Source organism: Bubalus kerabau, chromosome 1, assembly GCF_029407905.1.
Source record: "Bubalus kerabau isolate K-KA32 ecotype Philippines breed swamp buffalo chromosome 1, PCC_UOA_SB_1v2, whole genome shotgun sequence".
Lineage (NCBI taxonomy): Eukaryota > Metazoa > Chordata > Mammalia > Artiodactyla > Bovidae > Bubalus > Bubalus kerabau.
In genome coordinates this window covers 6,565,443-6,583,260 of record NC_073624.1, presented here as the reverse complement: position 1 = coordinate 6,583,260, position 17,818 = coordinate 6,565,443, and the positions used below count along the sequence as shown (strand labels likewise).

The following is a 17,818-nucleotide window of genomic DNA, read 5'->3' as shown; positions in this document are numbered from 1 at the left end:
GGGTCGGGAAGATCCCCTGGAGAAGGGAATGGCATTTTTGCCCGGGAAATCCTGTGGGCAGAGGAGTTTGGTGGGCTACAATCCATGGGATTGAAAAAAGTCACCACCACTCAGCAGCTAAACAACAACAAATATGGATATACCATTCATCCGTGAAGGCAAGGCCTGCCATCAGCCACGTCGTGGGCAGACTTGCAGTTCTATCTCTTTTCTTATGAGTGTCTGTGTAGAAAGACACTCTACACAGACAAATACAGACATTCTACAAAGACAGACTTTTGTTCTAGGGCTTTTTTTTTTCATTGCTTAGGTGTTTACATGTTTAGTCGCAAAGTTGTGTCTGCTGCTTTGGGACCCCATGGACTGTAGCCCACCAGGCTCCTCTGTGCATGGGATATTCCAGGCAAGAATACTGGAGTGGGTTGCCAAATGGTTACAAATGCTTAGATGGATTTGGAATGACTGGAAGGGCAATAGGAGTTCTAGGGCAGGCCAGCCGACAGCTGGGGGAGGGCGTGGTCAGAAGTCCCTTAGAGCAGGTGGGCCGTGCCAGGCCCCAGGAGCAGGGTGGAGAAGAGAAGGATGCTCAGGTAATTGTGACCACACAGGTAAGGCCTTGGAGTCAGTTCTGGGCATCTGAGGGCGTTCCTGCTGGAGGGTTTGAAGCCTGAACGAGACAGGAGAGGGACTGGTTAACAAAAGGCCTTAGAGGACTTCCCTGGTGGTGCAGCGGTTATGAATCTGCACTTGAGGGCTCGGGTGTGATGCCTCGCTGGGGAAGTTTTGCATGCTGCAGGGTGTGGCCAAAAAACAAGCCAACTAAAGGCCTCAGAAACTGGCAGGCAGCCTGGAGGCAGCCTGGTGTGTGACAGGAGTACTCTAGAAACTCAGTCATCTCTGCCACAGAGAGGCTCTGTGACCTTGGGCAAGGCACTTACCCTCTCTGAGCCTCAGCTGTCTTGTGTGCAGAAAGAAAATGCATTCGTTCATTTATTCATTCACGCAGCCAGGTGGTGAGCCGCCAGGAGGTGCCAGCCCCTGTGCATGCCTTCCTGGGGTGGCTGTGAAGACTAGCTAAGGTCACGAGCTGAGTGACCGGGCACCGTGCCGTCACTTCCGGCGCTCACAGATGAGGCTCTTTCTGCGACCGTGTAAGAGGGTTAAATGCTCTACACTGTGAGACGCTAGCATTAGAGGAGGGACATTCTGGCCCCATGGAGCCTGCTGAGAGCTGTCGCCCAGGCCCAGGCATGGACACGAGGCCTGAACCAGGGCATCAGCCAAGGGGATGGTAATGTTCAAGGTTTGTTTTTGATCCAGCTGGAATTTGTTCTCAAGCAAGGAGGGGTTGTTTGTTTGTTCAGTTGCTCAGTCGAGTCCAACTCTTCGTGATCTCATGGACTGTAGCCCACCGGGCTCCTCTGTCCATGGGATTTCCCAGGCAAGAATACTGGTGTGGGTTGCTCTTTCCTCCTCCAGAGGATCTTCCCAAGCCAGGGATCGAACCCAGGTCTCCTGCATTGGCAGGCGGGTTCTTTACTGCTGAGACACTAGGGAAGTCCATGGAGGGGTAGGGATCCATTTTCATTTTTTCCCCAGAGGAACACCAGTGGGTCCACCGCCAGTTATCCAGGGCCATCCCCACCACAGGGCTCACTCTCTGTGGCTTGTCTTCTGGGTGCCCATCCTTGGCGGGGGAGGCGGAGCTTACAGCTCGATCCTAATCAGCAGGATCCTGGAGGCCCTGATGGAGAAGTCTTCTTCCAGGGTGTCTCCTGGCTGGCCCCCCTGGGGCTGAGTCAGGCTGCCGTCCCAGCTGTCCGCTTCCCAGAGCACAGTTTGGGTTTTTTTTTTTCAGTTTCTGTAGTAGTACTACTCTTGCCAGTTTATTATTTTTTAGACTATTTATTTACTTGTTTATTTATTTGGCTGCGTCAGTTCTTAGTTGCACCACAAGGAGTCCCCACTGTGTCTTGTGGGCTCAGCCATTGGGGTGCGTGGGCTGAGTTGCTCTGCTTAGAGTCTTAGTTCCCCCACCCAGGGTCGAACCTGCATCACCTGCATTGCAAGGCGGATTCATAACCGCTGGACCACAGGGAAGTCAGTTTGTTTTTGAGGGTGTTTGGAAATGCCCTTCCAGCCTCGGGGACTGTGCCCACAGCTGTTCTGCAGGGGGAGCCATGTGGTCATCACAGGGCCAAGGGAGAGGGCCACCCACAGATGGGAAGACTCCCCTTGGGGCAGAAACTAAATCACCAAAGAGACAAATTCTAGGATGGGCCTGTCCCTGCTTTTTATGCCCCATCAATCTCTTTGTCCGCATCAAGTCACACATTCTGATTCCTGTTTCTTTCTAATACGTTTTGATACCAGAACTAGTCCACTCTCCTTGTTCTTTCACACATGTTCTTGCTTTTTCTCACATAGTCTCACTTCTGAATGAAGTTTAGAATCATTGACTTCTGTTAAAAATTATTTTGGGATGAATTTGTAGAATACTTTGGGAATTTAATTATGAAAGTTATGAATGAGGCTCTCCCAACTTATAATAAAGGCACCACCTCAGTTCACTGGGGGGCGGGCAGTAGGTTATCTAGATGGAAAACTATGACCCCAGGTCCCTGCCTCACACAATATACAAAAAATTAATTCACCATGGATCGTAGATCAAATATGAAGGGTGAAACAGTAATGTTCTAGAAGAAAAATTAGGGAATGGTTTCATGACCTTGAGGTAGACAAATATGTTTTAAGTAGACTAATACACACACACACCATGAATCAATGAAAATGTTGATAGATACAGCTTTATTAAAATTTAGAATTTCTATTCATCAAAATAGAATAGTAAAAAAAAAAAGAGGGACTTCCCCGGTGGCTAAGACTTTGTTCTCTCGATGCAGGGGCCCTGGGTTCGATACCTGGGGAGGGAACTAGATCCCACATGCTGCAACTAAGACCCAGTGCAGTCAAATAAATAAATATGAATAAATATTTTTTTAAAAAACAGAATATTAATGAAAAAAGGGGACTTCCCTTGTGGTTCAGTGGCTAAGACTCTGTGCCTCCAATGCAGAGGGCCCAGGTTCGATCCCTGGTCAGGGAACTAGAGCCCATGTGCTACAATTAAGACACGACAGAGCCAAATAAGTACATAAATACACAGGTTTGTTGAAGGACTCATGTCTGGAATATGTAAGGAACTTCTACAAATCAATAAGATTAGAGGCTGACAACCTCATTTTTAGAAACTGGCGAAAGATCTGAACAGGCCCTTTCTGAAAGAGGCCATCCAGATGGCCGATGAGCACATGAACGGTGCTGGACGCCATCAGTTATTAGGGCAACGCAAATCAAAGCCCCAGCGAGAGACCTCCACACCCGCTCCAGAGCAGCTAAAACCGAAGTCATGACAGTAAATACCAAGTCTCGGTGGGGATGTGGAGAATCCAGAACTGTCCCACACTGCGGGAGGAAGTGTAAGTTGATGCAGCCATTTTGGAAAACTGGCAGTAACTACCGAAGGAAAATATATTGAAATTCTCTGCCCAGCAATCTCAATCCTAGATATACAGCTGGCAGCACTGCGTGCTGTGTGCTCCAGAAGACATGGCAGCTTGATTCATAATAGCCCCAAAGTGGAGATCACCCAAATGTCTATCAACAATAGAATGTGTAAACTGCCACACATTCATACAGGAATGTGAAAAACACACATACAGACCAAAAGAAGCCCGAACTCGAAAAGAACACTATGACTCCTCCTATATGAAGTTCGAACAGCGGCAAAATTGATCTAGGGAGCCAGAGGTCAGAACAGGTGGTGTCCATGGAGAAGACCCCCAGAGGGAGCCGGCTGGTTGCTGAGCAGTTCCAACCTCCATCTGGGTCATGGTTACATCCTTACGTGACACATGTATCCATGTGTCAGAGGCCATGATGAGGTAACACTCAGATCTGTGCACTTCATTATAAGTTATACTTGAATTTATTGTTGTTGTTGAGTTGCTAAGTCGTCTGACTCTTTTGCAGCCCCATGGACTATAGCCCATCAGGCTCCTCTGTCCATGGGATTTTTCAGGCAAGAATACTGGAGTGGGCTGCAATTTCCTTCTCCGGGTGATCTTCCCATCCCAGGGATCAAACCCATTGAATCTCCTGCATTGGCAGGTGGATTCTTTACTGCAGAGCCACCTGGGAAGCCCACACTTGAATTATAGAAGAAAAATATAGATCAGGGAATGGAAGCAGACTAGGAAAAGAAGGTCAAGAGAGGGATGGAGAAGAAAAGAAAAAAAGACAGAAGGAGATAAGATGCGGCCAGCAGCTGTCCTCAAAGGCTTTTTGGAGCCTTCATATGGTTGCCTTCGAGGAAAGCGCTCCACAAACAGATCTGTGTTCTGTTTTCACGTCTGGAGACGTGCATGGAGGTGATATCTGTCAACCTCTGCCTCAGAGACCTGCCTGTAATTCTGTTGAGGGCCTGCCTGGGCCATCAAGCCACAGGGTCCCAGTCCTGGTGGGAGAAGCAAAATTAAAGCAAGGCTGAGAGACCGAGCATCGAAGAATTGATGCTTTTGAGCTGTGGTGTTGGAGAAGACTCTTCAGAGTCCCTTGGACTGCAAGGAGATCCAACCAGTCCATCCTAAAGGAGATCAGTCCTGAATATTCATTGGAAGGACTGATGCTGAAGCTGAAGCTCCAATATTTTGGCCACCTTATGCAAAGAACTGACTCACTGGAAAAGACCCGGATGCTGGGAAAGATTGAAGGCAGGAGGAGAAGGGGATGTCAGAGGATGAGATGGTTGGATGGCATCACAGACTCAATGGACATGAGTTTGAGTAAACTCCGGGAGTTGGTGATGGACAGAGAAGTCTGGCATGCTGCAGTCCATGGGGTCATAAAGTGTCAGACATGACTGAGTGACTGAACCGACTGAAATGAGAGACTAGGGGTGGGGGGCAGTCCATGCCTGAGCTGAGTCTGGCACCATCTCCTGTCTCACCGGTTGTTGTTTAGTCACTAAGTCGTGTCCAACTCTTTTGTGACCCCTTGGACTATGTATAGCCCGCTAGGCTCCTCGGTCCATGGGATTTTCCAGGCATGGATACTGGAGTGGGTTGCCATTTCCTTCTCCAGGGGATCTTTCCAACCCAGGGATGGAACCCACATCTCCTGCCTTGGCAGATGGATTCTTCACCGTTGAGCCACCTGGGAAGCCGGTCAGCTGCTGACCGAGACACAATTGCTTTGCCTTTCTGATCCTCTGGGGAGGGGATAACATGTGGCATGTCTGGGTCCTCAGTAAATCTTCATCCAGCAGGCCTTGTGGTTGACAGGGGTACCTCTGTTTCTGGACATTGCAGCCTGAGGAGAAGGAGATAGCTGGGAGGGGTCAGGGCAGAACAAAGATGAGTTTTCTTGGCTGACCAGATAGGTGTGGGTGTGCGTGCAGCTTCCTCTAGATGCTGTAGGGGAACTGGACATTAACAGTCAGTCCATGTGGGGGCGCTCTTGAATTAACCCACTCGGCACACACTCACTGAACCCCGTGCCTGTCACACGTGTGCCGAGAGCTGTGGACACAGGAAATCCTGAGTGCCCGCCCTCAGAGGGCTCTCGGCCCAGAGCAGCGCAGTCCAATAGAAGTATGACGTGAGCTCATGTTAAAGTCTCACCTTCTTGTGGCCATACAAAAAGAGTGAAAAGAAACAGGTGAAGTCAACTTTCATAATACCTTCTAACTCAGTGTATCCAGGTGTTGTCACTTCAGCATGGAATCAACATAAAAAAATAGTTGAGACATTTGACATTATTTTTTCACACTAAGTCTTTAAAATCCAGTGAGACAGCATGTCTCAGGCTGGACAAGCCCCATGCCAAGCCCTCAGCAGCCATGTATGGTTACCGTGTCACGCGTCAGTCCTAAAACCTCGGCCCGAAGCGCCCTGGGTCACTTCTCTGCATGTAGTTGCATGGCCTCACCTGGCAGAGGGGGGCCATGTCGTCTGACTGGGCAGCCATGAGCCCAGGAGGAGGGAGAACGATTACGGGGACTAAAGTCTCCAGTCTGAGGGAGGTGAAGCCTCTCTTGAGGTGGTGATGTGGCTAGGCAGTGGGCTTGGTCCTGGTTGGGTGCCCGAGGTGGGTGTCTGCTGCTCCCAAGAGAGCTGGGTTTCCACCCACAGCAGCGCCTGGGGCCTCATGGCAAGAATTCACTGGGGTTTTTTTTCTCTGCAGGCAGAGCACTGCCTCGATTTCATCAGCAGGGAGCTGTTTGTGCACTACATCAAAAATCTGGAGGCCCACGTCCTGCTCGTCAAGTAAGTTGGAACCAAGCACCCCAGACAGACCCGAGTTTCAGGAATGCCCAGGTCTCCTGGTATGAGACCACTCTGCCATCTTTCCTGGGCAGTGCCCCCCCCCGACCTGTCACTGGTACATGGAAGGCAGGCGAGGGGAGGGGCACGGGGGAGGGCACTGGGGGTGGGCAGGGACAGCACCACACCTTTCCACAGATATCTGTGTCTGGGGGGCGGGGCACACTCAGGTGTGGCAGAGGGACCAGCAGTCAGTACCGCCTGGCCCCATCCTCCCAAACCCTCCAGCCACATTGGGCCCCGTGCACCCCCAGGCCGGCCCTGTGCCTCCATCTGCTGTCCCCCCTCCGCCATCCTCAGTCAGAGGCCATCCGCCACCTCCGGGACCCACAGCCCGTTGAACATCCTTCGCGGGGGCTCAGGTGCCACCCCTGCTCCACTGCATTCAGCCTGGACCTGGGACCTGGCAGGAACTGTGACTTCCGGGGACTCGTCTGCCGAGAACAGGGGTTCAGAAGGCAGGGACTCACGGGGGGCAAATCCCAACTCCAGGGAGGGACGCTGCGCACCCTCTGGGACATCTAGACTTTACGCTGAGGGCCTGGAGGAGCTAGAAACTAGAACCCTGCCAGGCTGCTGTGCGACTGTAAAACAGTGCAGCCACTTTGGGAAGGTCTGGCAGTTTTTCAAGCCTTGAGATCACCATGTGACCCGGCAGTTCCGCTCCTCGGTGGGATCGCAGCATCTGCCCACACCACAGCGAGTGCTGGTGGCTCACAGCGGTGTCCTTCAGAACAGAATGAGCCGAGCATGGGAGGCAACTCCCATGTCCCTCAGCTCACCGCCAAGCAAACGGGCTCCATCCACACGATGGACTGATGCCGCAACGAGATGGAATGACGCAGACACTACAACAGGCAGGAACCTTGAAAACGTTAGACTCGTTGAAAGAAGCCAGTCAGGAAAGCCCTCGCACTGTGTGATTCCATTCACTTGCAAGTCCACATCCATCATGTGCTCAGTCGCGTGCAACTCTGCGACCCCGTGGATGGTAGCCCTCCAGGCTCCTCTGTCCATGGGATCTCCCAGGCCAAGAATACTGGAGTGGGCTGCCATTTCCTCCTCCAGGGGATCTTCCCCACCCAGGAACTGGACCTCCTGCATTGCAGGATCCCCTATGGCTCAGTTGAGGTGATAAATAGGATCTAAAATTGACTGTAGGGATGGTTGCTCACCTCTGAATGTACCAAAATCCATGGAACTGTACATTTTAAATGGGTGGAATTAATAAAGCTGTTAAAAAAAAGAGAAAGCACGCACTCAGAAGCTGGTTCAGATCCTGGCTCCACCATTCAGTGGCTAACCCTGGGAAGATCCTGAGATTAACCTTGTACAGGTCTCGCTGAGCTGCGAGGCCCAGTGGGGACTAAATGACTCAGCCCTGAACTAAACCTGGGCTTGAAGGGCCCGGCGGTGGGAAGGTGAGAGGAATGCTCGTGCTTGGGCCCGTCTCAGAGCCCAGGGCAGAGACAGAGCATGCAGGGAGCGGTCCCAGGTGAACCTTCCTTCTCATCTTCCAGAGCAACCGAAGGACGTTATGCCTTGAGAAGAGAGGACGACACCGACAGGGAGACCGTGATGTTCGTGGTCAGCTCACTTAAGTCTGTCCTGAAAGAAGTGGGTGCCCAGGGCTCAGGGCAGCTGGGGTCGGCAGGGGCTGCCAGGCTGCCCTGGGCTCCACCTGTCCATCTCTTTTCTTGCACTGGGACCCCTGCTCTGGCCCCAGGTCTGACAGGTAACCCCAGGAGCAACCAGGCCTCATGTTGCTACTGCAGTCCCTGGAATCACATGTAAATCAGCACAGAAAGCAGGCTTTTCATTGGCAGAATCTCCTGGTTTTATTGTCCTCCTGTATTCCTGGGCCATGCCCAACTGAGTGGTTCTACAATTTCCTAGGGTCTCAAATGGGAACAGATGACCAGTCCCACCAGTGGGTGCCAGACTCCAAGCTGGAGGGCTGGGACGTGCGCTGTGACTTTGATGTTTGCCTGGGCTTCTGGGAGCACCTGGCATTTCAGGAGCATCATCCAGTACAGACAGCTGACCCTAGGGCCTGAGCAGATGGCCGGGCGTCATCACAAAGGGGAAGCCCCTGTGTGGCTAGCCAGGCAATGTTCAGTGTCTTTCTTCCTGCCCTGTGGGCCTTTCTTCTGGGCCAGTTGGAAAGGCTGCTTGTTCCTTCTTCAAGTGAATATTATCTGATGACCAGACCCAGGAGCAGCCCCTGGACTGCGGACCCCTCCCTAGCCGAGCTCTACAACTTCAGCTCAGAATGGCCTAGAACCCAAGGGCTGGGCACTTCCCTCCCAGGAAGGCCCTTCCCACTGGCTCCGAGCCAGGCCCGACTGGCCCCTCCCCTGACTGACTAGGGCCCGCAGAGCTGTGGACACGCGGAACTGCTGGGAGGCGGCCTTCCACTGGGTCACCTCATCCCATGTCCCCTTCCCTCCCCAGAGGTTCCAGTACTTTGAAGTCCCAGGCAATCACTACGTCCACATGAACCAACCCCAGCAGGTGGCTTGTGTCATCAGCTCCTTTTTACAGAACAAGGATGGGACCCCAGCCTCCCTGTAGCCCTGGGCCTGGGGCTACAGCCGCATGCTCCCAGCTCCCGAGCCCAGGCCAGTGTGCTGGGGACAGGGCCCCTGGTCCCAAAGACCAGCACGGCCAGAAGCGAGTGCTATGGCAGAGCTGGGGGTGGGGGCGCGGAGGGGTGTAAGATTATGACTTTAACATCTGTGACTTCCAGGGGGCAGGGATGGTGTCTGTTTTGTGACTGGGCAGAGGGCATGTGTGAGGCCTGAGATAGGCCCAGCTGGCTTTTGTAGTCCTTTCTTGCCACCCAGCTGCATGAAATATAAAACGTTCTTGTATTCTGCTTGTGAGGCCGTCTCACTGCCCACAGGGGCTTCTCCATCAGGAGGAAGGGGCGAACACAGCGGACAGTCAGCCCTGAGAGGAGAGTCCGGAGCCAGGCAGGGACAGGACCCAAGACAGGGAAGGAGCCAGCTCTGGGCCAGGGGCTTCCAGAGGCCAAGTCCTCGCTCCGGGCCCTAGGACAGCTGAAGCACATGGGAACCAACGGGTGACTCTGTCCTTCACCCCACCCCGTGGGCTCAGGTCTCTGGGGTTTCACACAGCAGCCCCTCGGCCTGGGCACAGCCATTGAGACAGGTGTTCCAGGACCCCGGGTCCTCGCTGGCCACACACTGCCACCCGGTCACCACCCTGCTCCTCGAGGCCCGTGCGGACGGGAGAGGCTCAGTAGGGTCGGAACTTGCGCTGGGCCCGCATCAGCTCGATTCTCTGCTTGTCCTCCTCGAACTTCTTGCGCAGCTGCGCAATATCTGGGGTGAGAGGTCAGGAGGGGAAACAGGACCGGGATGAGACGGCAGGCTGGGCGGGAGCTATGCCCCGCGGCCCACACTGGAGAGGACAGCAGCTCCTCCCCTCAGCCCCCACTCCCCTGGTGGGCGCTCAGTACGACCTCCCCCATTGCCTCTGTGCTGGGAAACGGTGCAGATGCTGCCAGGAAATGGAACTGGGCCGCAACCCAGTCAGAGGATGCAGGCTGAAGTGGAGAAGATGGCATGCCTGAGGTTTCAGACAGAAACTTTACCAGGTCAATGGGGCTTCCCTGGTGGCCCAAGGATTAAGAATCTAATCTGCCTTGCAATGCTGGGGACTCAGATCCCACACGCAGCAGGGCCACTAAGCCCTCATGCCACAACTACCCGAGCCCAGGCACCTCAACTAGAGAGAGACCCACCCATCACGGTTAAGATTTAAAACCCAACAAAACCAAATAATAATAAAAAAAACACAATCTCTGTTGTGCCCCCCACCTCCAACACACAGCCCAAGGTGAAGGAAGAAGGTTTTGGGGGTGCTGGGAGACCCCCAGGACCCCTCGTCCAGCCTAACAGACCAGGAAGCTCCACACAGCTGGGGCTGGCAGAGCGGCCACGAGACCACGGCCCAGGCACGCAGGCAGTGGGGTGAAGGACAGGGGCCCTGGGGCGCCTTACGCTCCATCTTGGTCTCGCGGTGCTGCCAGGCATAGAAGTTGAGCAGCTCCTTGCGGGCCCGCTTCCGCCTCTCCCGCTCCAGCACCCGTAGGCTGGCCGCCTCTGTCCTCGGGAGCACTGGTCGGCGGCCCCGGCGGGTCACCTTCACCCAGCCCTCCTCGTCGGGGACGCCTTCCTCCTCCTTGGCCTTGGCCTCCTCCTGCAGGGAACAGGGCCCGTGATGGGCGGGCGCCTGGGACCCACCCTGTGGCCCCAGGAGCCCCTCGCCGCCTCCTCTCCGCTCTCCCTCCCATGCCTGGCACCACGCTGCCACCTCGGCTGCTCCCTCCACGCCCAGCACCGCGTGCCCTCATGCTGCTCCCCTCCAGCCCTGACCGCCCGGCCCGCCAGAGACCATTTCCCACGAGAGGACCGTTTCCGGCTGGATGTTACCAGCAGGGAGGCCCAGCCAGCTGCCGCCCGTGCAGAAGCCCCACCTCGGCTATCTTCCGGTCGTATGTCTCCATGAAGGCGTCCACCTCAACCCTCAGGGCCTTGGGGTCTGGCACCGAGTCCGTGTAGTCTCGGATCCACTCTGAGGGAGAAGGGGGCGAGGGAGACGGGGATTCCTAGGCCCGCCCCTCAGGGTCCCCCCAGGACCTGGCAGCGGGCCGGGATCTCCTCGCCCAGGCCGCCAGGATGCTGATGCGTGGGCCCGGGTTCGCGCCTGAGGATAAGTCCGGGGGCGGCGAGCGGGGGCCCTCACCCCTGCCCACCTGAGGGCCAGGCGACACGGGCAGACATGGCCCCCAAAGCTGCCCTCCCCGCCCGGGGCCCACGGTACTGACTGAGGACGCCGCTCCTCACAGGGTGACTCTCAGTGGAGACCAGCAGGGGGCCCTTCAGGGCCAAGGCGGCCGACACACTGCCTGGCTTCTGGAACAGCACGTAGGCAACCTGGAAGCCCTGGAGGAGGTGAGAGTTCAGTGGCCGGAGCCTTCCCCAGGGGGACTCACCCCAGGGCCCCCCACCCGCCCTCAGCCTGACTGTTGCGGGACCAGGAGGAGGGCTGTTCTAACCCAGGGGTGGGGCGCCCACACTCCTAGCTAGGCAACTTCTGCTAAGAGTGACCTGATCCCACATCTTTACCGGGGAGCAGTGGACCCTGGGGGCCCCTGTTTCACTTGTGGGAGGGACTCAGGGGAGGGCGTGCTCTCCTGGGGCCAGGAGTGGACGGACAGATGGGGCGGGGGGGGGCGCCCACAAAGTCCCCTCAACAGGAGGAGGTGTGGGCACCGGACGCAGAGAAGGGAGACCAGGGCCACCGAGCCTAAGGAAGAATCGACTTCCGCGGGGGGAAGCCAGCAGCGGGGGTGCTCGGGGAGGCCCCTCGGGCGGGGAGCAGAGATGTCTCTGAGCTTCCCCACTCCCAGGATGATGGAAAGAGCCGGACAGGGAGGCTCCAGGACGTGGCAAATCCGGGTGGAGGCCACTCAGCTGACAGGACTCCTAGACCACACAGGTCAGGACGGGCCTGACCACAGGGAACACCTTAATTGCCGCAGCCACCCCCGATGCCACGTTCCCCTCACACGCCGGGGACACCGCTCGGCCCCGCCCACACCCTCACTGGCGCGGCCCGGTCCTGCAGGCTTACGGGAACTGGTTTGGGGTGAAAGAACTTCGACGGGGGCTCCTTTGGGCTCTCAGCAAGCTCCGGCTTCTCCTGTAACTCCACCGACTGGACGGGCCCGCACGGGGAGAGGAGGCGCAACAGGCACTCCTGCCGGGGTGGAGAGAAGCGCAGGGTGAGCCTCCCGCCACACCGGAGCCCCGGAGTCCAGCCTGTGGAGCGTGCACAGAGAGCCTGGGCACACCACCCAGCTCCTCAACACCGAGGTCACAACCCCAGCCCCCCACGGCCCAAGGGGGCCACCTTTTTTGACTTTGTGTTCAAAGCTGTGGGTAAAAAGGGACTCCAGAAGGAGGATACAGAGGGGAGACAGAATTCAGGTATAATTGTTTGGTTTTATGACCTGACCCTGCTGGAAGCATGTGCCCAGGGTATGCTCTGTCTGTTCCGGAAAGGGACTGCTCCCTTTGAAAGGCCATCTGGCTGAAAGATCTTTCTTCCCCTGTCAATGTCTCTGAAGGATCTCCAAAGGAGGAGTGGGTTCTCAACTTTTCTTTTTCCCCCTATTACAAGAATGCATGCGTGCTAAGTCACTTCAGTCGTGTCTGACTCTTTGCGACCCCATGTTCTGTAGCCCTCCAGGCTCCTCTGTCCATGGGATTCTCCAGGCAAGAATACTGGAGTGGGTTGCCATGCCCTCCTCCAGGGGATCTTCCCGACCCAGGGACTGAACCCAGGTCTCTCAGAATAGGTGGGGAAATTTTACTACCTGAATCAGCCATTTAGAAAGAATTAAATCTCCCCTATTGGAATCAGGTTGGTGGTTATCCTTGGCAGGGGGAAGGGGCGCAGCGGGATTTCTGGGGTGTGGGTGATGCTCTGTTTTTCAGTCTAGGCGCTGATGACACAGATTTGCTCAATCTGTGAAGTGTAGTGAGTGCTACACTTGGGCCCACGTGCTTCTCTATTCATACACTAGTCTTCAGGAAACATTAAAAACGACATCCTCCCCTCTCTCTGTTTTTCTCTTTAACTGCAGAGGAATCTTTTAGAAATTAATATTTCTTTTCTAAAAAAAAAAAAATCATCAAAAATCCAGCAATTCCTTTAGTTTCTCTTCTGTAAATTAAAGGAATACTAAATTTAGTAACTTTTATGAAGGAAAAAAATAACAGACATATCTGCATAGTAGTGCATGCGTGCTAAGTCACCTTAGTCATGTTCAACTGTTTGCAACCCTATGGACTGTAGCCCACCAGGCTCCTCTGTCCATGGAATTCTCCAGGCTAGGATACTAGAATGGGTTGCCATGCCCTCTTCTAGGGGATCTTCCTGGAGGGATTGAACCTGTGTCTCCTGCATTGGCAGATGGGTTTTTTAACACTAGCGCCACCTGGGAAAACTCTGAATAGTAGACTCAGAGGTAATGTTATTTTCTCCTACTTTTCTTATTTTTTTTTTTTACTATGGATGAGTATCAATTAAAAAAAAATGTTTATGTTGTCAGACTTCACACAAGTAGTTAGCACAACCTTCACAATACTCAAGAAAACATGTGAGAACAAGTGTCTGTCCTGGAGGAGGGCATGACAACCCACTCCAGTGTTCTTGCCTGGAGAATTCCATGGACAGAGGAGCCTGGCAGGCTACTGTCCAAGGGGCTGCAAAGAGCAGGACACGACTGAACGACTAACACTTTCAGTTTCAAGTGTCTCTGTCCTCGGGTGGGATTATGCTTGGCAGACATAGTTATGCAGCAACTGCTTTAGGCAACAGAACACTTCGGCTGTACTATAATACTACCTGCAACGGACACATATCAATTTTATAATCGGGGGAAAAAACACGTAATTCAAACAATTCTGGGTAACATATAAAAAGCTATGGGCTCCCTAGAGAATTATATTTAAAAAAGGACACCTTTAAAAAGCCAACTTCCTGTCACAAGAGATGCAGACTTCCAGACACCAGGGCTTCAGTTAGCTGCTTCCCTCTCATCACTGAGGACTGGGGGGTGGGGGGCCCACAGGAGCCCCTGCCCCAGGCTCAGGTTCCCTCCCAGACACCCATTTACCTCTGTGCAGTACGGGGGCACGTTGAGGACAAAAAGGGTCCGCTTCGGAGGCCAGGGAGACTTGGTGCCTTCTCGAACTTTGTGCTCTCTCACATAGAGGTAATGAGAGGATTGCTGCTTTTCAGAGAATTTGATCGGAATGGCTGGAAGGAACATGGGGACAGTGAGGGACGACACACGAGTCAGGTTCAGGCTGTCCCTTTTTAGTCCTGTGTGCCTGTTGGTCCGCCCATCCACCATCCATCCTTCACTGAACCCTTCTCCTAGGCAAGGCCTGTGCAAGATGCTTGGGCAGGCTACGCGGCTGGACGAACACCATCTGCCCAGGAGGGGCTCCAGTCGGTAGTAGAGAGAATGAAAATGAGATGCAAAAGGAGAGAGATTCAAACTCTGCTGCTCTGGGGGTAAACCCCAAATCCTTACCACGGTTCCCCGTGTAGCCTCTCTTCACCCCATCTTCCCCTCTCCACACCACATGCCTCCTCTCTGTTCCTCCAATCAGCCAGGGCTTCACCCATGCTGCTCTGAAACATCAGCCCTCATCCTTCCACCCATTCTTCAGGTCCTCACTTCCTCGGGAGAGCCTTGCATGCCAGGTTAGAGCTACCTGCTTTGTGCCTTAACATCTCTCTCGGTCTCTAAGCCCCCTGCTGTGTGATGATTTGGATAATCGCTGGCATTCCCATAAAGTTTAATCCTGTCACAAGAGATGCAAACTTCCAGACACCACCTCTCTGGGCACAGAGAGCATGGAGAGAATCCAGCTGCAAGCCCTGCACTCAGGAAGCTCACGTGGTAAAGTGGGAGGACAGAACAACTCAGCATGTAACAAGCTGCTATCAAATAGGAAGGAAGCACACAGAGTGAAGCAGAGCAGGCTGATGGGTGGCAGAGGCCTTTTGGGACCACCTCTTTGAGGAACTAACATTAAAGCCTCCACCAGGGGCTTCCCCAGAGGCTCAGTGGTAAAGAATACACCTGCCAATGCAGGAGACACAGGTTGGATCCCGGATCCGGGAAGATCCCACATGCCACAGAGCAACTAAGCCTGTGCACCACAGCTACTGAGTCTGTGCTCTAGAGCCCGGGAGCAGCAACTGCTGAAGCCTGCATGCCTACCTAGATAGAGCCGGTGCTCCACAAAAGAAACCGCTGCAATGAGAAGCACGCTGCAACCAGAGAGCAGCCCCACTCCTGGCAACTAGAGAAAAGCCTGAGCACCAACCAAGACCCAGCACAGCCAAAAATAAATAAAATTCCAAACAGGAAGGAAACACACAGAGTGAAGTAGTGCAGGGTAATGGGTGACAGAGGCCTTCAGACAGGCATCTATCAGGACCACCTCTTTGAGAAAGTAACATTAAAGCTTCGACCAGAATGACACGAAGCCCTGTAACACAGCAGAGCTGTCTGAGGAACTCAGAGGAAAAAGACACAGTAAGTACAAAAACTCTGTGGGTGTAAAGAGCTTGTTGTCTCGGAGAAACAGACAGAGCTATAGGTTAGCTAGAGCCAGGATAGAAGTGATGTGATGTCTGGATTTTGTTTTACGTGCTAACTTTAATCACTGAAGAGAGTTCGTCGGGGATGGGCGTGTGAGGCAAGATCTGAGTTAAATCTGACTTTAGAAAGTACATTCTGGCAGCTGAGTGAAAAACAGAAGGCAGGGGAACCAGTGAGGAGGACACATAATAACAGGCGAGGTGAGCGCTGAGCGGGCTGGACCAGAAATTGCAACGAGGGGCTGATAAGTGGATGGGTGTATCTCAGGGGAGAGAATGTAGACAGACACAAGTTCGCCCTGGAAAAGTGTAGACGGAGGTGCATTCACTCAAGGAAAGCGTTGGCCAAACTAGGTCCGTCCCGAGCCAAGTGAAGCCAGACGAGAACAGGCGCCGCGTGGGCTAAGGGGGCCCGGGACTTCAGAACCTTCTGCGGCTCACGTCCAAGCGTGTGACGGCTCCTTGGGGTCCTGAGCCACTGCCGACCCCCCAGGCTCTTCGTGGAGAAGCATGGCCACTCCCCGGCCTCGCGCCCCGCATTCCCTCACCTGAGTAGCCGGGCAGGGTTGGAACCCCCGAATCAGATTCCGGCACCGCACGCTTCCTTCTGCGCGCCACCATCTTGCCGACCGGAAGCTGCGGGGGATGCTGGGAGTTGTAGTCAGTCGCTGGCGGCCGTTTCCGCGATGACGGCGCCTCCTGGGGCCCCGCCCTCTCGGCTCCAGGCCCACCTCTTGCGACCCCTACTCCCCGACTGCCCCCTCCCGCGGTCCTCCCAGGGCCCAGCCTTCAGTTCAGTCCAGTTCAGTCGCTCAGTCGTGTCCGACAGTTTGCGACCCCATGGACTGCAGCACGCCAGGCCTCCCTGTCCATCGCCAATTCTTGGAATAAGGAATTACATTAAAGTACATAATTATATTATGTATATGTAAAACAATACATGAATATGTAAACATTATTTTATATGTAAATATTTATTATGTAAATACATATATTAAAAAGTTACCACAGTATACTAGTTGATATTTTATCAGTGTTGATATTTCTAAGTGCAGAAACATTCCTTCTCTAGATATCCCTCAGCCCTTTCCCATTTATAAAATAATTGTTTTAAATATTTCCTTTACATTCACTGAGAACATCGTTACTATTTTTGCTAATCACTAGGCCACCAGAGAACTCCCAACAGCCATTATTTCTTCGACTTTTACTTTTCTTCTGGGACTCATGTGACAGATTTTAGACTTTTTGTTACAGTACCATAGGCCCCCAAAGTCCTTCATTATTTTAAAGTCTATTTTTCCTTATTGTTCAGATTGGGTAGGTTCTATTGTTTCACCTTCAAGTTCACGGATTCTTCTCCATTGCTTTTTTGGGGGGGCGGGAGGGGGAGAATGGTAATTGTACTTTTCAACTTTATTTGGCTCCTCTGTGTGGCTTGTAGGATCTTAGTTCCCTAACCAGAAATCAAGCCCACAGCTCCGGAAACGAGTGCAAAGTCCTAACCACTGGACCTCCAGGGAATCTGGTGTATTTTTCAACTTGAAAAGGTTTTCTCTACCTTTGAAACCAACTTAAAATGGTTTTCCATTTCTTTATTCTTCAATTGTTTGAAGTTCAAACATTCCATCAATTGTTTCGTGTTAATTGCTCATTGACACATTTTTAATGGTTGCTTTTAAATCCTTATCAGTAACTAACATCTCTGTCATTATGGAGTTAACATCCATTGTCTTTTCTCCTTCAGGGTGAAATTTTCCTGATCTTTAGTATGATTTACTGTTGACTGAAACATGGGCATTATGAAAGGTCTGTATCTTATTTAAATGTTACAGCACACCTCCTCTAATGGGCATGGAAAGAAACTGCTTCATTACTACCAGGTTATGGGTGGCAGTGAGGTCCATCATCCTAGACCCTCTGCTAATACCCTGGTTGGGAGGAGCTGTGGGGGGTGCCCATTTCTCCTCCTGTGGCCTCCACTGACATCAACTTAAAAGTCCCAGCTCCCTGTTTGGCCTTCTCTGACTCCATCCCTGCAGATTTCGGGGTGCCCCCAGTACAGCCTAGTGAGTGAGGATGCATATCTAGGACTCAACTTGGAATTTACTAGTGAAGGTGAGGCTGCAGTTTTTCCTGTGGTGTTTCACTAGTTTTTTCAGTCTTGTTAAGCTATCCCTTTTCAGGTCCTCACTTGGGTTTTTGGTTGGTTGTTGGTC

General features: G+C 53.2%; 2 protein-coding genes across 4 annotated transcripts; one reads left to right on the top strand and one right to left on the bottom strand.

Moving 5' to 3' along the window:
- Positions 1-1,174: 1,174 nt before the first annotated feature.
- LOC129641397 (serine hydrolase-like protein) lies at positions 1,175-9,064 on the top strand. Of its 3 annotated transcripts, none has more exons than XR_008709317.1 (4): positions 1,175-1,303; positions 6,244-6,326; positions 7,117-8,000; positions 8,838-9,052. XR_008709317.1 is itself a non-coding variant. In XM_055566137.1 (4 exons), the coding sequence occupies exons 1-4, from the start codon at positions 1,289-1,291 to the stop codon at positions 8,955-8,957; spliced, it is 315 nt and encodes a 104-aa protein (XP_055422112.1). In that variant the 5' UTR covers positions 1,175-1,288; the 3' UTR covers positions 8,958-9,064. The 3 variants fall into 3 exon arrangements, 2 of the variants coding, with proteins under 2 accessions (XP_055422112.1, XP_055422107.1); XM_055566137.1 differs by having other exon boundaries at positions 7,904-8,000; positions 8,838-9,064; XM_055566132.1 differs by lacking the exon at positions 1,175-1,303 and adding an exon at positions 5,101-5,225 and having other exon boundaries at positions 7,904-8,000; positions 8,838-9,064.
- On the bottom strand, positions 8,197-16,356 carry RRP7A (ribosomal RNA processing 7 homolog A). The gene is made up of 7 exons (XM_055566104.1): positions 16,148-16,356; positions 14,098-14,240; positions 12,048-12,173; positions 11,239-11,356; positions 10,888-10,985; positions 10,412-10,610; positions 8,197-9,730 (listed from the first exon to the last, which is right to left on the bottom strand). The coding sequence occupies exons 1-7, from the start codon at positions 16,218-16,220 to the stop codon at positions 9,645-9,647; spliced, it is 843 nt and encodes a 280-aa protein (XP_055422079.1). The 5' UTR covers positions 16,221-16,356; the 3' UTR covers positions 8,197-9,644.
- Positions 16,357-17,818: the final 1,462 nt, after the last annotated feature.